The sequence below is a fragment of the Heterocephalus glaber genome, unplaced genomic scaffold (genome assembly GCF_053883595.1).
Source record: "Heterocephalus glaber isolate CG9 unplaced genomic scaffold, H.glaber_assembly_v1.0 deba00001577, whole genome shotgun sequence".
NCBI lineage: Eukaryota > Metazoa > Chordata > Mammalia > Rodentia > Bathyergidae > Heterocephalus > Heterocephalus glaber.
Window position 1 is genome coordinate 13443171 of NW_028258358.1, and position 21008 is coordinate 13464178.

The 21008-nt window shown below is 38.1% G+C and overlaps 1 protein-coding gene across 2 annotated transcripts in view; it reads left to right on the forward strand.

Annotated features, from left to right (window-relative positions):
• Positions 1-850: 850 nt before the first annotated feature.
• The window catches only part of Slain1 (SLAIN family member 1), a 65674-nt gene continuing 45516 nt past the window's right edge, over positions 851-21008 (forward strand). For both annotated transcript variants that reach the window (XM_004845225.4, XM_004845223.4), the window contains exons 1-2: positions 851-1573; positions 14264-14403. In XM_004845225.4, the coding sequence (XP_004845282.2) occupies positions 975-1573; positions 14264-14403 (739 nt within the window). In that variant the 5' untranslated portion in view covers positions 851-974. The remainder of the gene's footprint in view (positions 1574-14263; positions 14404-21008) is intronic.

The window sequence follows — 21008 nt, forward strand, 5'->3', positions numbered from 1 at the left end:
GTATGGCTAGCTCTTAGAATGCTGTCTGGAACACAGTTGGTGCTCAAAGATCTTTTATCTAATGAATGTATGGAGTCTGAAAAAAGCAACTCTTGTTTAATGACAAACATCGGTAGGAATAGTTCAAATTTGCCTATTGAAAAATAAGCTAAACACTTGGGTCTTTAGCAGGGGTCATTGTCCTAGTATTGGTGAAAAGGATTTCTTCCTTTTTCTCCTAGGCCTTTCCTCTCCCATCATTTTCTTTTGTATTAACAAATACTGCATTAATAGCAACCTCCTAAAGCCTCTCTGTTCTAATTTTGGGTTCTCGGGATAATGTTCTCCATCCTTTCGGTTTTCTATAGGTTTCTCTAGCTGTGGCCAATAAATACTGTTGTTAGGCCTTATGGTGCTCTTAGGCAAACCAAGCTCAGGCCCAGGACACAATCCTTCAGGGCAGGTACAGCAGTTGCTATGTAGAACCCCGCCCTGGCACGCTCTCTCCGCAGCAGCCTGAGGAAGTGCCCTTGGCGGGAAAACTAAGGCCAACTCCAATCCCGCACCTGGGGTTAGGTGGCATGGGTGGGTGCCGCGCGCCAGCCCAGGTCTGAGCTGCAGGCACCGCCCCTCGGAAGGGCCTGGCCCTAGGCTGGCCCTCCACCTAGCCCCGCCCCCCCGCCCGTCCCCACCCCCCCGCCCGTCCCCACCCCCGTCCTCCGCGCCCCTCCCCGCCCCGGGGCCGCGGCTAAAACCCGGAGCCTCGGCGGTGCCCAAGGGAGTGGAGGGACGCACTGAGCATGTGCGGAGCGGTTTGGCGGCGGCTGTCGCGGCCCGAGGCTGGGCCCGGGTGCTGATGCGCGCATCCCGCTCGGCCTCGGTCCCCTTGTGGTCGGCTCCCCGGGCCCGGGCGGCGGTAGAGGAGCCGTAGCCTCCTCGCAGCCTCCGGAGCCGGCGGGGCGCCGCGCACCCCCCGGGCACCCTTGGGGCCCACGATGATGGCGGAGCAGGTGAAATGCTCCTCGGCGGGGGGCGGCTCCGGAGCGGGCGCGGGCTCGGTGGTGAACGCGGAGCTGGAGGTGAAGAAGCTGCAGGAGCTCGTGCGCAAGCTGGAGAAGCAGAACGAGCAGCTGCGCAGCCGAGCGGCCAGCGCGGCCGCCGCCCCGCACCTGCTGCTCCTGCCGCCGCCGCCCTCCGCGCCGCCCCTCGCCGGCGCCTGCAGCCCCCTGGGCCCGCGGAGTCCCCCGGCCGCCGCCGCCGTCCCCGCCTCGGGGGGCCTGGGCCTCGGGCTGGCGCTGGGCACGGGGGGTGGCGGGAGCCCCAGCCCCGCGTTCCCCGGACCCTTCTGCCTGCCCAGCCCGGCGCCCTCCCTGCTCTGCAGCCTGGCGCAGTCCTCTGAGGCGCCCTTCGTTTACTTCAAGCCCGCGGCGGGCTTCTTCGGCTCGGGCGGCGGCGGGCCGGAGCCTGGGGGCGCGGGGACTCCGCCCGGGGACGCCGAAGCGCAGCCCTCGCCGCCCCCCACGCTGCTGGACGAGGTGGAGCCGCTGGACCTGGAGAGCTTGGCCGCCTGGCGGGACGAGGACGACTGCATTTGGTACTGAGCCGACCTCGGGGGCTGGGGAGAGCGGGGACCTCGCGGGTGCCAGAGAGCCCCCACCTGGGCCCTCCTGGAGGGGCCTAGCAGGTGCCTAGCCTGGCCAGGAGCCTGGGCTTTGCACAGAAGCAGAAAAACTGCTGATATCTCAGATTGGTCCAGCTGGGGACGGGGATGAACGGTCCCCTCCATCTGGCTAGGGTTCTACTCTTTGCTGATTATAGGGTCCCAGGCTCCTCGTTAGCACTGACTGCAAAATCTATGTCATCTTGTCCTGTCTCTCAGTCCTGTTCTTCCCAACACTTTTTTGGGGGTGGCGTGTATGTAACGGGAGTGGTAGCATTTGGCCCTCTTTTGAGTCTGTTACTGTTCTTTCCTTCCAAAAGGTGGTAGAACAGGGTTTGGGGTTTTGCCTCTCGGCATCCGAAGCCACCTAGTGATGGATCTCTTCTTAAGAGATTTCTTCCTTGCAGTTAAGTTGTGCTGTCGGATGCCCTCTTTCGCTGCATTTTCACTGATAATCATTTTTTTGGAGACTGACTTGCTTTAAATGTGTTGACTTCACTGGTTTTACAAACAGGAAAGGTGTCAAAAATGGAGGCCTTTTAGAGGAAATGGAGTGAGCAGGTTGAAGGCACTTTTAAAGCTAGGAACTTGCTTTAATATTTTAAAAATTAAGATGTAAACCGAATAAAAGTACAACTAGAGAAACTTGATTTTCTTATTTTTAGAAACTTTTTAAGTTGTTTAGTAGAACTTGGGACGGGTAGGATTTATTCAGTTGGAACCTGATTAGCTGTGTCTACTTTCCATGAATGAGTAATTTTTGGAGGAGGCAGGTTATCTAATACCTTTATTTGTCTTTCCTGCTGTTTGCAGATGGAGTAATAATCATTAAATATTCAGTGACTGACTCGTTGCTTTTGTATGTTTTCCTCCACTAGAATGGGTATGAACAGAAAAGGTGGAAATTGGATTCTTTCAAGTGAACAGTCACTATTATATAGCAGTGGCATGAGTTATAGTCCTTTTATCTTGGGTTCTTTTATTTAGAACTTTTCCTAGTTTTTCATACTGGGCTTTCCTTACTTTTGTGTTCCTGTTGCATGATTGTGCAGGAGGCAAATTGCAGATGTAGAACCTTCCTGATTTCCTATTGGGAATTAAGGTTCCTTTTCCTTTACGTTCTTGTGCACTATTTGCTTTGATTAGAGAATTAAAATATATAGAACCATACTAAGCCTTTCAGAGACATATTCATCATGCATATTAATACTTTCTGGCAGCTGTGCAGGTAGCTCAATTTGTAAAACAAACAACTCAGCACTTCTGAAACTATAAGCCATTCTTTAGGAGCTAAGCCCCACCCTCCCTTTCTTTTTTTCTTTTGTAAAGCCCAAGCTACAGTAATCTCTTTTTCAACCTGAAAATGGTACTGGGAAATAGTCTTATGATGGTTCTTAGGTTTTCACTGGCAGCTATCAGCCCAGGGCCACTTTTCAGTTATTTTAGTGTGATTTGGTCCCTACTTGGCCATTTTTGATGATAATATACATAAACAATAGAAGGAAAATTGTATTTTTGATGAAAATATTGGAGATATCAGCATGTTCTTAACTTTTATTCTAATATTGTTATTTAATAGGTTTATTTGGCTAGTAATAGTATGTATATAGCTAATATAATTTAATATTTTCTTTTGAATGGACTTGTACTGTATCACAAGTTTGCTAGTATACTGATATCTTGATATTTGTCATTTATCTTTTTTTTTTTGGTCATTTATCTTTTGTTCAGATAGATTGACATAACTAATTTTTTTAAGAAACCACCAATGGGATTCACTATTTGCCATTCATATGATTTAAATTTAAATTGAAGCAGGTTCTATTAATTTCATTCATCAAGAATACAGGTGAATAAATCAGTGCTTTGATGCTTTACAAATGTTTCTATACACATGTGGCACACTGTTTATCAAGCATCTTCAAGATGAACGCAGGACTAGTTCCCAGGTGGAAAAATGAAGGATCATTAATCTTAGTGGCATGGACTTAAAAATTTTGAGGTCACTTAATGCACAGAAATTTTTTATCTTAGCATTTTATACATTAAGTTATTTTTATATTGCAACATTTTAGCATATTGATGAAAAAATCAATAGTGATTAATTTTTAAAGTGTGAGCCACTTGTTAGTGCTTGCACATAGCTCCAATGTACCTTCCTTTATTGCTGCATACCATACTGTTGCCATCCTGTGGTCTCATAATGCAGTATTTTTCATTTGGGTTCCCTGATATGTTTGCAAGATAGCATCTTGTTTTTATTATATGCATAGTAAGAAACAATTAAATTGAGTATAAAGTACCTAATTATTTTTAAAATATTTAAAATTGGAAGTGGGTATATTCATGAGTAAAATTCCATTTTTTTGTCCCTAGTCCATTACCATGACTTAGAATTAACTGTTACCACTGTAGGTTTTCAAAATAAAAATGCAGTTATGCAAATCAATATATAAATACATATATGTCAGGTTTTTAACACTTTTCAGGAATGTATCTTGGATATCTTTGTAAATGTAACTCCACCCCTCCTTATTTCAATTAGATCATTGTTAAAGTAACAATATTAAGGAACAAGTTAATGTTTGCTGTATCAGCTGTAGTTTTCATGCATTTTAATGAAATCCTAATGGGCTACATAAATTGGTATTTGATAATTTATTTAGAACACTACTTACTAGTAATAAAATGTCATGTTTTCAAGGAAAAAGTTTACAAATGTCGATTAGTCATTAAATTTTTAGAAGTTCTTTTGTATCAGTATATCTTCTCTAATATGAGCATATAATTCTTTTATTGACAACTTGGACAAAATTTGGCTTCAAATTATGGGTACAAGTAAAATCATAAGAGAACCAATATTTGTGTAGCAATAGTTCCTTAATGAATGATCAAGAAGACAGAGGGGGTCTAAAAAGAATTAAGATGTGTTCTGTACATGTACCAGCTCCTCATGTTGAATGTAATCATTATGTACTACAGACGTATATAATATTAATAAAAATTTAAAAAGAATAATCAGGTCTCTTAGGATGTTTTCTGAACAATTAGCTTGTAAGTGGTACAATATCTTAAAATTTAAGAATGGCATGGTCTCTATTTTGAAAAACTTTGAAACAGAATTTTCTCATTTCTTTAAATATTTAAATTAAATTTAAAGGGTTTAATTTTGCCGTAATACAACCTGGTTATCTTAGTACGATGTTGCTAGGATTAAAGTCTCAGAAAATTAAGGCTGACAAGAGTTCCAGAACCTTTATTCTTAAGTCCAGTTACTGTGGCTCCATTGAAGTTTACATCTTGCTGTACTGAGTCCTGCCACTAATCTGACATCTTATCTGACCATAGGCTAAAATGGGGCACTTCTGAGATTCAGAAGTAAATAAAAAGCTCAAAAGGACTAACATCTTGATGTATACATGGGATATGGTGTGAATGGATGATTTTCCAGTCTTTATGTAAGGAATGGTAAGGATCTGTATCTCTCAGTGTTACCAGGCTGAGAAGAACCTCACAGTACAAGCAAAGAGAGTCACGTTGATAGGAAGTGGCAATGGGAGCCATGAACTTTCTGTCATCTGATTCGGCTCCCTTATGTCAAAGTTAATTAAGTACAGAAGCTATGAGGTGAGATGACTTTTGTGAACTCTTTTAGTTGGTTACTAAAAGAGCTCAGACTACAATTCAGGTTGTGTACACAGATTCACAAGTGTTCACATTGACATTTTCTCTCAAACTGTGTTGTGATCCACTGGTGGGTTAGAGAGTCAATTTAATGTATTTACCATAGAAATACATTAGGGTGAAAAATTAAGAGTTCATTGTATCTTACAATACTATACTTGTCTTAATTAAACTTGTTTCAGTTCTCCATGTGTGTGACCTGAGTTGAAATATTAAATGCATTTGTGTGTAATGGTCACATTAGAAACACATCAGTTTATACTGTTTGAAAGCACAGTGGATTTGGAGAAACAGGTGGAAAAGCACAGATATCTGAAGATAGTGTAGCAGCACCTTGGTTGTAAGTCAAGTCCTGCATATCTCAATTAAAACAGATGTTTTCTACATAATAAAATGCCAAGGTAAAACATGCCAGCCTGTAGAAAATAGTCATATAAGGGAGCTTTATTTTAGTGGAGTGACAGTAGAATATTGAGACTTATATAAAGGGATTGTAGCAGAATTTAAAAATTGTTCAACTGGAAGGTCAAGAGAAAAGATGTTAATTATACAAGAGAAAATGATATGTACAAATTAAGGGAAATTTAATGATTGAGATATTCATCTTCCATGTGTAATACCAGGACCCCAGACAGCTGGCCCAAATCATTGCCAATTCTTCATCAAAGCTGTTGAACACCTTGCACTATACATATGGCACAGCTAAATTAGCCCACCTAAACTTTTTGTTTAATTGATTTTCAGTGAAAAGACCAGAGGGTGCTTCCCTTCCTGACAATGCTAATTGAAAATGCACAATGTCTTCCAGAAGCAAATGGAGTTGACTGAAGTGTATGAGAATGTGTGTTTTAAATGAGTAACCTTGAAGCAGTAGTGACAGACACTGAAATAGAAATTTAGAGCTAATGGGTGAAGTAGGAGGAGGTGCAGGGAAACTTTTCTATAGGAAAACATTTAGTTTAGCAAATAGTATAATTTGGACTTCACCTATCTTTTAAGTAATGGGGGGTGTTAAGTTTTGCTTCCCAGTTTGATACCAGCAGAAGCTAGGGAATCAAACATTGTTCATATGAGCAAAAGGTTGATCGCACTTATCAGTGGTAGTGTTTTAGACTTAAAATGTGTGGCAGCTGAAGGATCTTAAAATTATTTGACTGAAAGTAATCACGTAATAACTTTGTTTTGTTTTTGCTTTACCATTTGTTTTGTATTTTCAAAAGGATGATTTTAGAGCCAAATAAATATATTTTGAATAACAGAGTATTTTTCCTAGGGAGTTGTAATATTTCATTTGAAACATTCAGGGTTGTTATGGTAGGTTTTTTGCATTAGTTTTGATCTCCCAGTGTTACACCAGAGGTCTAGAACGTGCAATATGTGAAAAAGAAGGAATAATAGTTTCTAGGTGAATGTTTTTGGAACTTGTTGAAGAAAAGTTAAAGAAAATTAAGTGTGTGACATTTCAGGGTTTTCTAACACAGATATTTGAAGAATTCTAAAATTTTAGGTTTAAGTTTTCCAACTATTCTTGCTAGATTTCAGTTCACCATTAATGAGACTATTTATGGTGAAAGAGTAGTTTGTAAGGCTAGGAGGTCTATTGGACTAGCGATGGAAAAAACAGAATATTCTAAGAACTGGCATTGTAATGACAAAGTGATTTTTATGAATTTTTAGATGGTTAGAACCATTTAGGAGAAATCCAGGTTTTACCTTGCCTAATATTGTAAATATATTCCGCTCAAGAAATTTGAAGCTAGATGATCTCTATAACTAAGAAACTTTTCTTTATTTAAGCCCAGCTCTAGGTGTCTCCATAAAAATAGGCTCAAAACTTTCTTAGACACATTGCTTGGAGACTGACTCAGAATGATCACGTCTGTCTTTATGCCATAAATATTTGTAGTACTTCTTCATTTTATCAAAGTAATATAACAAATAGAACATAAGTAGTTCGAGAAGTTGATTTTTGGCAAAGTTTATTTTAAAGGCAACAATTCTGTTTCTTATGCCCAAGTCCTTCATGTAGAAATTGCTTTATCTTATTTTAGTTGTTTCTTTTGTTTCTAAGTAGTCTTTATACTTTTCAGTTTTAGCTACCTGTGGACTTGTTATGGGAAATGAAGACTTTTGGTCGCTTTCTTCACCCCCAGCTACCATCTCTTTTCTCATAATGGGTTTTACAATTTTGCTTTTAAATCATACAAATGTATTATGTTTGTAACTGTTATTTGCCGAATTCTGTTAATTTTACATCACACTTATTTTTTCAAATCCCTTTCTCTCCCCCTCCACACCTTTAAAAATTCCGTACCGTAGGCTGGGGATTTAGCTCAGTGGTTTTGCCACCTGCTGCGCAAGCGTAAGGACCGGAGTTCGATCCCCGGTACCAAAAAAAAAAAAAAAAGTAAAAAAATTCCTTACCACAGATTATTTCACAGACACTCAAATGAAACCACACAGTTCCTCAGAAAAGTCAGATTCATTTGATAATCTTTAATCCTGTTTTCAAAAATTTTATAATGCTGTCTCGTTTGAAACTTAATCCCATTGCTTCAGTCTTTACTATTTGCTCCCTAGCCTGGATATAGAGTGGTAGTGTCACGGGAGTTCCTTCAGTTTCTTAGCTATGTTCGATTTACTATTTATTAAATCTTTTGTTTTCATGTTTCATTTATTTTAGCTTTCTGAGAAAGGGGACATGCATGGGAGGTACTCTTTGGGATTAGTATGTTTGAAAATGTCCCCCCCACCCCCACATAAATTTCATAGTTGAGCTGGGTGTTAAAGCCCAAATCATTTCCCTTCATATTTGAAGGTATTTTTCTATTTTGTATCAGCTTCTATTATGCTCCATTGAAATACATTGTAATTTGGATATCTAGTTCTCTGTAACTTTTTTTTCAGTTTTCTTTTTTGTAGCATTACAATATTTTTTGGTATGGATTTTTCTATTCACCTATTAGACCAGACATGTTTGAGTGCTTTCACTCGGGATCCCATGGCCTACTTTCAACTCTGAGGATTTAAAAAAATGTCCTATTCCTCTCTTTCCTTCCCTCCCTTCTGTCTTTAGAACTTGTAACAGTCAGATGTAGATCTACGTGGTGCAGTAATTTGATTTTGTCTTCTCTCATTGCTACGTTTTGTCTTTATTTTGCTTTTGGGAGACTTTCAGCTTCATACTCCAAACTCATTTATTGATTATTTTGCCTCACTGTGCTATATTTTCCATGAATGAGGAAACTCTTATTTAATATCCTGTTTTTTTAAAAATTTTAATCTTTTGTGAATGCAACATTTTCTTTTAGATGGTTTCAATTATAGTTGTCTTGGTATTTTCATCTGTTCTCTGCATTTTTTTTCTCCATGGTTCTATTTTCTTTGCAAAGAAAGAAAGATCTTAGAATTTTTATGTAATAAGAATATTATAAATAATAGGTATCAATGTTTGTCTATTCATAACCATAGGTATTGAGGCTGAGGTGGAGCTGCATGTGGTGAAGTTTGGTAATGATTGGGTACACACTCTAAGTTTTGCTATTTCTAGGTCCTCTCTGGGTTTTGTCTGTTTCTACAGACATAATCCTTCTGTACTCCTGGGAGATATAAGCAAAGGAGTCTATTCTGGGAATGTAAACACAAAAATGAAGTTAGGATTCTAAGCAGTCAGCATGTTGGCTTTGATTTAGTCTCTAGCTCAGTAGGTACCTCATTCTACCTTTGGTTACATTTGATGTGCCTGAGGTCAGGGCTTCTCTGGACCAACCACTAGTCAGAAAGTAAGTCTCCCGTCTTAGGTTGTGATAAAGAAGGGGTGGGGCCACTGGTTTCCTGGGGTGGCGGAGGGGACCCATGACTCTCTGCTTGTTCCTTATGAGACTTTTAGCTGAATTCCTTGCTTTCAGGGCCATAATCATCTCCAGTTCTATTAAATACAGGATAGGGGTGAGCTATAACACCAGGGAGCAGGGACAGATGATAGAGAAAAGTAGCCCTAAATGAATATGGCACAGAGGGTCACTTAGCAACTGAGAGTACCTGTCTGGAGAAGGCACTCCTCCTGAGTGTGCTCTGAGGCCTGTGATCAAATCAGAGAACTGTTACACAGGCCGTAAAGGATTATCTTCATGTAGAGTTCCTTCACAAAGAAGAATCAAAAAAGGCTGTCAAAAACATTTGGTGAGAGTATCTGAAATCCAGAGATAATCTGATTGGTGAAGCTTCCCAGCAGCAGCAGATATCACAGTTGTCCTGTAGGATTCTGGGAGTCACAGGCAGAACAGTGCGTCAGACTGTAGCTTCAGGTGCCAGCTCAGGGGGTTTGTGAACAACAAGGAAAGGCTCAGAAATGTGAATTTGTGTGTAATAAACAATGAGAGAAATTGGCTAACTTAAGTCTAGAGGTGAGGAAGCCCCACAGTTGACTAGAGACCACCTACTTCTCTCCATCAGTAGTATGGCGCTGTACTTCTCTTAACATGCATAGCAGATGGCAGCTCTGAGTCTCACCTTAAAAACCCTGAGGGATGAGAAGCACTGTCCCCTGTGACCTTTTAAAAAATGTTATTGAAGTATAGAGATATATAAACTGTGTATATTTGAAATGTCAAATTTGATACACTTTGATATGAATATATCCATAAAACCATCACATGATCAAGAAAATAAACTGTGAAGTTTCCTTGTGGCCCCTTTGTGTTTCTTCCTTCCCAGTCATACCTACCTCCAACCCAGGCAAACACTGATCTATTTTTTGTCAGTGTGGATTAGCTTGCATTTTCCATAGTTATGTATCAGTGAAATTATACAGCATGCACTCTTTTTCATTTGTTTATTTTGGTCTGGCTTTTGAAGTTCATCTGTGTTGTTAATTACATGAATCAGTAGTTTATTTCCTTTAACCATGACAGCTATTAGATTGCCAGGATAAAACTGTGGTTTGTTTAGACATTCATCTTTTGATGGACATTTGGGTTTTTTTCAACTTTTGGTTATTATAAATAAAACTGCCATGAACATTTTTGTCTAGGTCCTTAATGTGTTCATGGTCTCATTTCTCTTGGATATATACTAACAGACTTGAACAGATGTATGTTAGCCTTTTAAGATGCTGCCAAACTCCTTTCCAAAGTGGCTATACCGTTTTAAATTTCCACTAGGAAATTTCAGTTGTGTCACATGCTCATCAGCACTTGGCTAGCCAATCTTTTTAATTTTAACCATTCTAATAAGTGTGTGACATTATATTCTCATTATAGTTTTAGTTTGCATTTCCTTAATGATCATGTTTTCATATCTGTTTGTCATCATTAGCTCTTCTTTGGTGAGATTTCTATTAAATTTTTTTGCCCAATTTTAAATTAGGTTGCTTGTTACTGAGTTTGCTGAGTTTCTTTATAATTCTAAATAAAAATTTGTCAGATACATTATTTGCAAATATTTTTTTCCCAGTTCACGGTTTGTCTTTTTCTTAGCAGTGTATTTCAAAGAGCCAAGTTTTTAGTTTTGATAAAGTCCAACTGATATTTTTTTTTCTTTTATGGATCATGTTTTTAGTCTTATAAATTACAGCGAAGAAGTATTTGCCAACACAGTGGCGCAGCGATTTTCACCTGTGGTTTCTAACAGAAGTTTTGCAGCTTGAGGTTTTACATGTTTGTCTCTGAGCATTTTGGGTTAATTTTGGGTATTGTGTGAAGTGAGGCTTGAAGTTCACTTTTTTATATATGAACATCCATTTTATTCCAGCACCATTTCTTTAAAAGACTATCCTTTCTTCATTGAATGCTCTTTGTACTGTGTTAAAAAGCAGTATTCTACATGTGATTCTATTTCTAACCCATCTATTTTTTTCCATTAATCTCTTTATGTTTATGCCATATTAAACTGTCTTCATTAGTAATCAGTCAGTGATAACTCTCCAATTTTGTTTCTAAACAGTAGCTTGATTATGCCAGGATCTTTGCATTTCCATATACATTCTAGAATCAGCTTTTTATATAAGATGTATTTCAAAAGCCTGCTGGGATGTTGATTGAGAGTTTGTTAATTATATAGATCAGTTTAAGAAGAACTGACACATTAACAGCATTTAGTCTCTGACCCATAAACCTTATGTTACATCTCTCCATTTATTTTTGTCTTTGATTTACCTCAGAATGCTTTGTAGTGTTCATTAACAAGTCTTATACGTCTTTTGTCAGATTTATCTTTAGGTATTTTAAGGGATTTTTAAGCTATGGTAAACAGAAAGTAAAACTGTAAAAATATCAATTATTGCAAATATATACAAATATATAACTTAATTTCCCTATGATAATCTGGTATTGTACAATATTGCTACTAAAGTAATTAGTTTTAATATCTTTTTTTACAGAGTTTTCAGATTTTTTTACATAGATGCTCATGTCATCTGTATATCAAAATAGGTTTACTTCTTGAGTACACTGGCTCAAACCTCTGTAGAGTGTTGAATAGAAGTGATTAGAGCCAGTACCTATATTTTTTCCTACTACTGGAAAAGTATTCAGTCTTTCACTATTCAGTATGCTGTTTTTAGGGTATCTTTAATCACATCTTTAATTAGATTGAGAATTTTTCTTTCTGTTTCCAACTTACTGGGAATTTTTATTAGAAATTGATGTCAGATGCCTTTTTTCTTTGCCTATTGAGATTATCATATGACTTTTCCACTTTAGTTAATAAGGTAAGTTACATTGCTGTTTGAACATTAAACCAACTTTTACATCTGGGATAAAACCCACTTGGTGATGAAGAAGTATCTTTCTTAACATTGTTGGGTTCAACTTGCTAAAATATCTGGACTTTTTGTATCTGTTCATGAGTGATATTGGTCTCCAGTATTTTTTTTTCTTTCTATTTTTTCTCCTTGTAATACTTGACCTGCATCTGATTATAGTATCAGGGTAACACTGGCCTCAGAATGTGTAAGTATGTATCCCCCCCACCCCTTTTTTGGAAGAGTTTATGAAGTATTGATATTTTAAATGGTAAAATTCAACAGTGAACCTTTGGGCTTTTCTTTGTAGATAGGTTTTTTGTTTTTATTTTACAGTCTTTTAACTTTTAACCTACATAAGCAACTATATTTGCAGTGCATTTTTTTATAAGCAGCATATAATTGGACCTTTTGTGACACCTTTAAACATGAAGAAAAATTTGCCCACAAGCCCATCAGATGTTTTCCTCTCAGTTTTTATTGCCTGAGGTTGTATCCAGGGCCCTGAACCAGTAAGTGGGCAGCAGGACAAAATGGAATTACTCTGATTGACATAGCCCGAGGCATCTCAAGATGTGGCCTACAGAACCAGTAATATCAACATCATCTGAGAACTTGTTAGAAATTTCTATTCTCTGACCCTATTACAAACCTACTAAAACAAAAACCTGGGAGTAGGGCCTGGTCTAGCAATTTGTGTTTGAAGTATCAAGGCTTGAGAACAACTAGCCTAGACCAACCCTAACATGGACTAAGAAGAGGTACCCATTAAAGACAGATCAGGAGTGTGTTAGTAAGGAAAGGTGCAAGGGTTATGACCACCTGTGTCATAGCAGGGCTGAGGTAGGGCCCAGGAATATGCATTTATAGTTAATATACTTCTGATGGAGATAGGACTAAGGAAAGAATGATATCTTGCAGTTAATATTAAATTCATTAATAGAGATATATTTTAGAATCTTCCACAGAGTCAACAAACTGTCCTCAAGACAAAATCATGTCTGTTGCATGCTTTGTATGGCGAGGAAGATCGGTTTTTGCAATTTGATATGGTGAAATAATTTAATACGAAAATGAGGGGGGATTTAACCTTCACTGTCTATAAGTAAAGTGTATAGGAGAACAGCTATACTTATTTATAAATTTACAGATTGCTATGGTGCTTTGGAACTGAAGGATAGTTGTGACAGATAAGTTTGCCCACCCCTAATCGTTAAGAAAAAGTTCCCCAAAAATAATAGATTCCCAGCTATCTTGAGTAATTAGTAAATTACTCTAAAGGTAGATATCCTGTCTAGAATAGTAAAAGTGTAAATAATGAAGTGTGTTATTTCAAGAATATGCGCTCATTCTAATTACAGTGATTTTGAAGGAGCATTTAATGAGATTTGTGATTAGAATAAGCTTAAGTATGGCAAGGTTGAATACTAGAGAGAGGAATTGTGAGGACGTGATTTTTCCTCCTCTTTTTGGCTAACTGCTGGCTGTACCTCGCACTTTTTTATTTAACCCTATCACTGAAGATATTTTTAAGATTACCTTTGCATAGTACAGTACATCGGTGAGAGAGAACCTGCTTGTAATTTATAGTTCCTCTGGGTGGTTTTTTAAAATGTTTCCCATTACAATTGGTATAGACGGTGGAAGTGATGATAAAAATGTTACTTAAGGGTTCAGAGAATTAATGACTTGTGTTTTGGCTTATTTTTAAAAAAGACACCTCGGGCTGGGGATCTAGCTCAGTGGTGCCGCCGCCTGCCTAATAAGCGCAAGGTCCTGAGTTTGAACCCCCGGTACCAAAAGAAAAAAAAAAAGACCTGTTTGCCTTGTTGCCTATGTGTTGTGCCCATTTATTAGCCCAAGTTCACAAAAGATTCTGTCGCGGCAAAGATAAAGATGTTCCATTTCTAGACATGTAAAGGAAAGCCATGAGGTCTTCATGATGCCCATTCTGACTCTGAAACACAGTTAAGGGGGAAATTTTTAGATTTTTTAAAGTAGTTCTCACTAAGCTTAGAGAGAAGTATTATATTCTATTTGGGGATATTTGGCTGTTAAAAATGACTTGTGGTACTTTGAAGTATTCAAACTTGAGTTCTGTTTCTATAGAAACTGTTAAATACATGTTGTTTTTCCTGGAAGAGTGGCTCTCTCTGTATACTTATATCATACCTATAATGTAGATTTCTTTTTTTAAGGTTATACGTTGGCTCTTCAAAGACATTCACCTCATCAGAGAAATCCCTGAGTCCTTTGCAGTGGTGTAGACACGTCCTAGATAACCCGACTCCTGAGATGGAAGCAGCCAGGCGCTCCCTGTGCTTTAGACTGGAGCAAGGTATCGTGACCGTGCGCATCTGCATTCTCCTCCTCTTGCCACTCTCAGCTCTGCTTTTGTTGCTGGTTTTGGAATAGACACTTTGGGTGGGAAAACCTTACCTGAGATGCAGGTGTCTCATGCAGTTCCTTTCACATGTACCACACATCACAGTCTCTCAGTGTAAGCTGTTTAGTTTTGTGCTTGTTTTTATGCAGAGTTTTAGCTTGTACTGTAACATAGGAACACATCTATTTTTTTTTTTTGCAAATATTTCATTAAATAAAACGGCTCAATATTCAATATTCTAAAGTTAGTAATCTGAGTATTGGCTTTATTGAACTCCTTCAGTGTTTTGTTGGGCATATAACTAGAAGTCCTGACCTTCATAAATTCGGAAATAATCATCGTATTATATGTTATATTAGTTAACTTATGGAGCCTAATAGAAGTTTAAGTAGAAAAGAAAAAAAGACAGTAGTAAATGGAAGAGCAATGAAAGGAATGAGTAGTACTCACCACCTTACTGTGCTGGTACAGTAAGTAATCACATCACAACTGTGATTACTTAGGCTTTTGGCTTGTCTCTTAACCCCTTGGTATGTTTCAGTATCTAGGACCAGTGTCTATATGCAAATTGTACATGAACTTAAAAGTACAGATTCCTGCCCCCTCCAGATTAAAGAATCAAAGTATCTGAGAGTAGGACCAAGGGAGGCTGTACTGACAAGTTGCTAATTTGATTCTTTTTTTTTTTTGACTACTACTTGCTTTGGGAGCCTAATGGAATTTATTTATTTATTTTTCATTAAGTTTATGGGTACATTTTAGGTATACAATATGATGGCATTCATCACTGGGAATTTGAACCTTTACATGATCTATCTTGGTTCTTATTTTTTCCCCATTCCCCTGCCCTCCTATCAACCCCTCCACCCCTCCCTATTTACAGAGACTTTGTTTTCCCTTTTTCATTTTCTCATATTTTTTCTTTTCCCTTCTTTCTTTTTCCCCTACCCTTCCCACTTCCCCTTCCTTTTTAAACCTTTTCTTCCTGTTTCACATTATCTATTATATATTTTGATCCTTGTTTAAACTTTCAGTTTCTCACACCAGAGAAACTATTTGGTATTTACACATATGTGTTCTATTTATTTCACTTAAGAGTATGACGTCAGTGTGCATCCACTTAGTATAAATAACTAGTTTCTCATTATGGCTCAGTAGTACTCCATTTTATTAAAAAACCATATTTTCTTAATCCAGTCTCCAGTTGATGACCAGTTGGGCTATTTCCAAGATTTAGATATTACGAACTGTGCCGCTATGAACATGGGTGCAGATATATCACTGTGGTATGATTCTTTAAATTCTTTTGGGAGATACCCAACAGGGGAATAGCTGGGTCAAATGGGACCTCTAATTCTAGTTTTTTGAGGTATCTCCATATTGATTTCCACTGTGATTGCACCAGTCTGCACTCCCACCAACAATGGAGAAGGGTTTCTTTCTCCCCACAGCCCTGCCAGCATTTATTATTGGTTGATTTCTTGATAGCAGCCATTCTTTCTGTGCTGAGGTGGAATCTCAGCGTTGGTTTCATCTTCATCTCTCAAATGACCAGTGATGTTGAACATTTTTTCATATGTTTATTTGCTGCTTTTACTTCTTTGTCTGAGAAATGTCTGTTCATTTCAGACCCGTTTTTGAATTGGGTCTTTAAATTTGGGGGGTCTGATTTTTATAAGTATTTTATGTATTCTAGATATTAGTCCTTTGTCTGAGAAACAGCTGGTAAAAATTTTTTCCCACATTATGGGTTGTCTCTTCACTCTGTGGGTGGTTTCTCTTGCTGTGCAGAAGCTTTTTAATAGGATGAGATCCCAGTTGTTGATTCTCTGTGCTAGTTCCTTTGGTGCTGAGGTTTTGCTCATAAAGTTTTTTCCTATTCCAATGGCTAATTTGATTCTTAATGCACGGTGTAGTTTGAGAAAGCTACTTCTGAATCTTTTCAGGGATATTGAATGGTTATGAAATATTTAAACATAAGAGAAAGTATGGATATTTCCTGGGCTCTTCATTCTGTGACAGTCAGTACTCGATATCCTTCGTCTTATTCAGTGTAACTACATTCACTGGAAGTAGGTAATATGCTCACTATAAGAGTTAGAGATGTTCAGAGGATTGCAAGGCCAAAGTGATGCTGGGGACAGAGTTAGAGCCAGAGTCACCCTGACACCAGAGATCCTGTCTTGGCCAGTATTCTGTACTGCCACATTGACACTATTGTAAGTAAATATCTACAGAACTCTGCTTTAAATATTTGGGAAAGTCAAGCTAAAAGAACATGTTTTAAAAAATGTTAACTAAAATGAAATAACTGATTTAATAATAGCAATTTGAAGGTTAGTATAGGAACAAAAGTATACTAGGGTTAGAAATTCGGTGCCAGATGTTTGAATAATGGAATGAATATGTTGGGAGACTCTAGCATTGATTCTGGTCACCCCAGTGACCCTCAGAAAACCATTAAATGTCTCTGGAGATTTTTCTCTTTTGAGGGTTGTGTAGACCACTTCCCTAAGGCTGCTTATTCCAGCAGTGTTTGATTTATGCCCTTTTATACTCACATTTTAAAATATGAGTTTGGATTAATCATTTGAAATAAAATTCAAATGAAATTCAGAATTGTAATGGTTTAGTCCAGTGGTCAGTAAATATTTTCTGAAAGGAGCCCAGATAACAGATGTCTTTGGTTTTACAGGGTAGGCAGTAAATATCTTAGGTTTTTATCTGTTGTCAGATTGTTCAACTCAGCCATTACCAGAAAGAAAGCAGCCACATGCCTGTAATCTCAGCACTCTGGGAGGCTAGGAAGGAGGATGGAAAGTTCAAGCTCAACTTGGGCAACATAGTAAGACTCTGTCTTTAAAAAAAAAGGGTTAGGGATGGAGCTCAGTTCAAAGGCCCTGGGCGAAATCTTCAGTACCAGAAAGGGAGGGGACAATGAACAAGGCTGTGTTTCAATGAAACTTTATTTATGGATTACAATTTTATGTGATTTTTCATATGAAATGAGATAGTCTTGTGTTTCTTTCCATGAAATATAAAAACTATTTTTAGCTGGTTGCTGGTAGGTATTACAAAAACAGAACAGGGTGGGTTAGTGTTAGGCTGACCAGTTTGGCAGCTCTGGGCTTTAGCTCTGACTGATGGTTGCTTTTGATATTTTAGATAAAATTTTTCTTTTTTGGCAAGATCTAAAACAGAACTGTAAGGTCATGAATTGACATGCCGCAGCTTTTGTCATATACTGTATTATATAATTTTTTTAAATTTTTAAAAATTTCTCATTTCTTAGGCAGAGAACTTGTTTTTCAAAACCAAAATTAGTTTTTATTAAATTTGTGTATAAGTCTAACCCCTCTTTTGCTGTGAAACTAAATTTTTTTTATTTCAAAAACCCTTAATTGCATTATCTTATAAGAAATAATGAGAATGTATTGTTTATTAGATGATGATTTTTTTTAAATTGAACTTACATTCATATATAAAATGTCTGTGGCTTAAAACTTAATCTTTAAAATATTATAATAAAAATAGATTCTGTGCCATCTCCCCTTGTATACTTTATTTTCCAGATCCATTTAACAAAAGCTGTTCATTTCAGTTTTTTTGTTTACCTCATTTTAAATTTTGTTTTTAGATGGTTATTGGGTTAAATTCTCAATTCTAAACATTGTTGGCTTTCAACTTTGGATTGCAAAGATTTCACACTGTTAATACCATCCTTACCTTTTAATATCATCCTCACCTTTTAATATCATCCTTTTAATACATCCATTAGCAACTGGACTCCAGGTGATTGGAAGGGGAGGATCATGTGGGTAGCAGGGTGGAGCAACAAGTTAGGTTTTGCTTTTCCAGAGGGGGTAGGTTTCACACCACCCCGATCCTCAAGTGGCTCATTTCCGTAAGTGGGAATCATCTTAGGAATGGGAGCCATTTTAGAATGTAGGACCCTTGGGCCCATTTTGGCTGGCAGATAACTCTTATCATTCTAGACTCTTGTTATTATGGAATAGGGGTGAGGGTCTCTTTTTCTGTAGCTGTTTCCTGCTGGCGTTGTTGGGTGGGGGCTTTAGACAGTGGAGGTGTGGTCTCGTTAGGTGGAGCCACCATCAGTAGCGAGGGGCTGGTAGCCAGCCATGATGAGTTCACCAACCAGGAAGGTCCACATGCGTTCCAGTAAGAAAGTTTGAAAACAGCAAAACAGACAGGGTCTGAAAAGCAGGATTATGCAGAGGATGGTGAGGGGTCCCAGAAAAGGAAGAAGCCATGGAAGCCATTGGTCAAAGTATCCTGGCAGAGATCGTAGTCCATCTAGGTCTCGACTTCGTTTTTCTATGCACTCCCTGAGCTCCTCTACTTTGTCTCCAACAATGCCACATTGGTTTACAAAGTAACAACACTCTTCTCCTAATAGGAGGCATGTTCCCCCTCTTTTTGGTGTTATTGTATACAGAGCTTATCTAATTTGGAGTACCATGGCTGCCAGTGAATTGATCTGTGATTGTAGGGTGACGAAGGAGTCTGCCACCTTTTCCATATCTTCACGTAGCTCCTGAGATGGGGAGTAATAGAAGTGTGTTGATGTTGAAATTTCTGCAACCCCTGTGTCTATTCCTGCCAGAACTCTGGCTCCCAAGGGAGTATAGGAAGGGTACACTTGTTAAGATGGTGGATATTGGTTAAAAAAAATGTCTAGGACATTTGTTGTTGATATTATCTGTGTGATCACTTTGAATTTGGCAGCCTATCGGCAAGAATAAACAAGATTTTTAAAGAAATTAGAGCATGAAAAATCTAAGCATGAGCACACTAGAATGGAAGGGCAGGTTGGGGAGAAAGTCACACTTAGATACTGAAATAGTGCTTGTAACTTGTTGGCTCTTAGATTCTTTCATTGATAAAGGTTATCTATAAGTGTGATACTTTGTCATAAGTCTCTCTAGTTTTAGCTATGAGACAATTTGAAGAACAAATCTCAGTAAGAAATTTAAAACTCTAGCTGAGCTCTTACAGATTTTACCATAGTTTTTCCTAATGATCCATACCATGGTCAGCTACTGGTAGAGCTGGAAACTGCCAGAAGGGGTTAGTTACTGGAGCCCCTTTTTATATGTAGCTTTATTATTATGGCATTATTTTGTAACTCTTTTGGTTCTTTTCTTCTGGGTGTTTAAGGCCAAGTTAAAGTGATAGCTGTGTCAGTCAGTATGAACATCTTGCTATCTATCAAGGTCAGTTAAGTCTCTTCAGGCATCATTTTTGAACGATGCATAGAGCCTCTCAGCTCCTCTGTCAGTGTCCGCCATTGAGATGGGTCGAGGCCTTGCTTGACCATGTTGCTTTCAGTGAAAGCATAGATTTTTCCTTCTTTGTGACCCTCCTTTGGCACACAGTACATTTGTCCTCTGGTGTCCAGCAGTCTCCTTGCTCAGGAGGTTGGGTGACTTACCAAAGATGCAGGATCCCATAGAAAAGGTTCCCTTATATCCTGGATTCTTTGTTGACCTTGGGCTAGGGCCAAAATACTGGCAGTCCTCTTAGTCTAGTTACCTTTCTAGTTTTGGTCTCCAAACTTTAGTTGTTGAACACTCAGAAGAGAAGATCGGTGACATTAGTAGTGCAGTAGGAGAAGTGAGCTTAACTAGTATAATTTTACTTAGATAACAAGCATTTTGGAATCTAAAATATAGTTAGAGGACTATTATTTTTATCAATCATGGTGGTTCTAGTAGTTGATTTCCTGTAGAATATTAACAGAAAAAAACTTTGAATCAGGAGCCACACATAATAATAATAATACTTTAGCATGACAATCATGATGACATTATCTTTGTAACAAACTTAGATATGTATCTTAGTATAAAATAGCCATTGTTAAATGCACTCCCTCTCCCACAAAAACACGTAAAAAACTCTTACACAAATTGGTATCTTTTGATGGGTTGCCATCTAAAGAAAATATATCGGCCTATAAATGTACCTGTTATCATAAGTAACTGGAGCATAAGAGAAGGGCAAATAACTAAATCAAAAAGTTATTACTATAAACAATATATTAGAAAACCTGTACAGTCAGAAAGCATGAATGCATTTTGTACACCAGAAAAGTAGCAATAATAATTATTACAATTATATCAAACTTTATGTCCTATAATAAAGCTTGGTACCAACGGCATCTTTTAAAATAACACCTTGGTTTTACCACTGAAAATTTTGTGTTTTGAAGGTAACCAATATAAACATATTACAGTAACGTATTGAAGCAATGTTAATTGGGGGTGTGTCTCTCTATAAGGCTATGAAAATTATTGGAGCTACCATTAGTGAATAAAGACCAGAAATAACTTTTTTGTGCAGCTCCTTCTTTATACATCAAGGGGAGTCCCATCATCCAGCCATCTCCCCAAACCTAAAAGTTTTTATGTAGTTATCTTGACAATTTCCTTTTTATATAACCTGTAAAAACCAGAATGTAACAATTACCAATTATATATATATATATATATATATATATATATACTTTTTGAGTTAGAGAATGTAGACAGCAATATGCA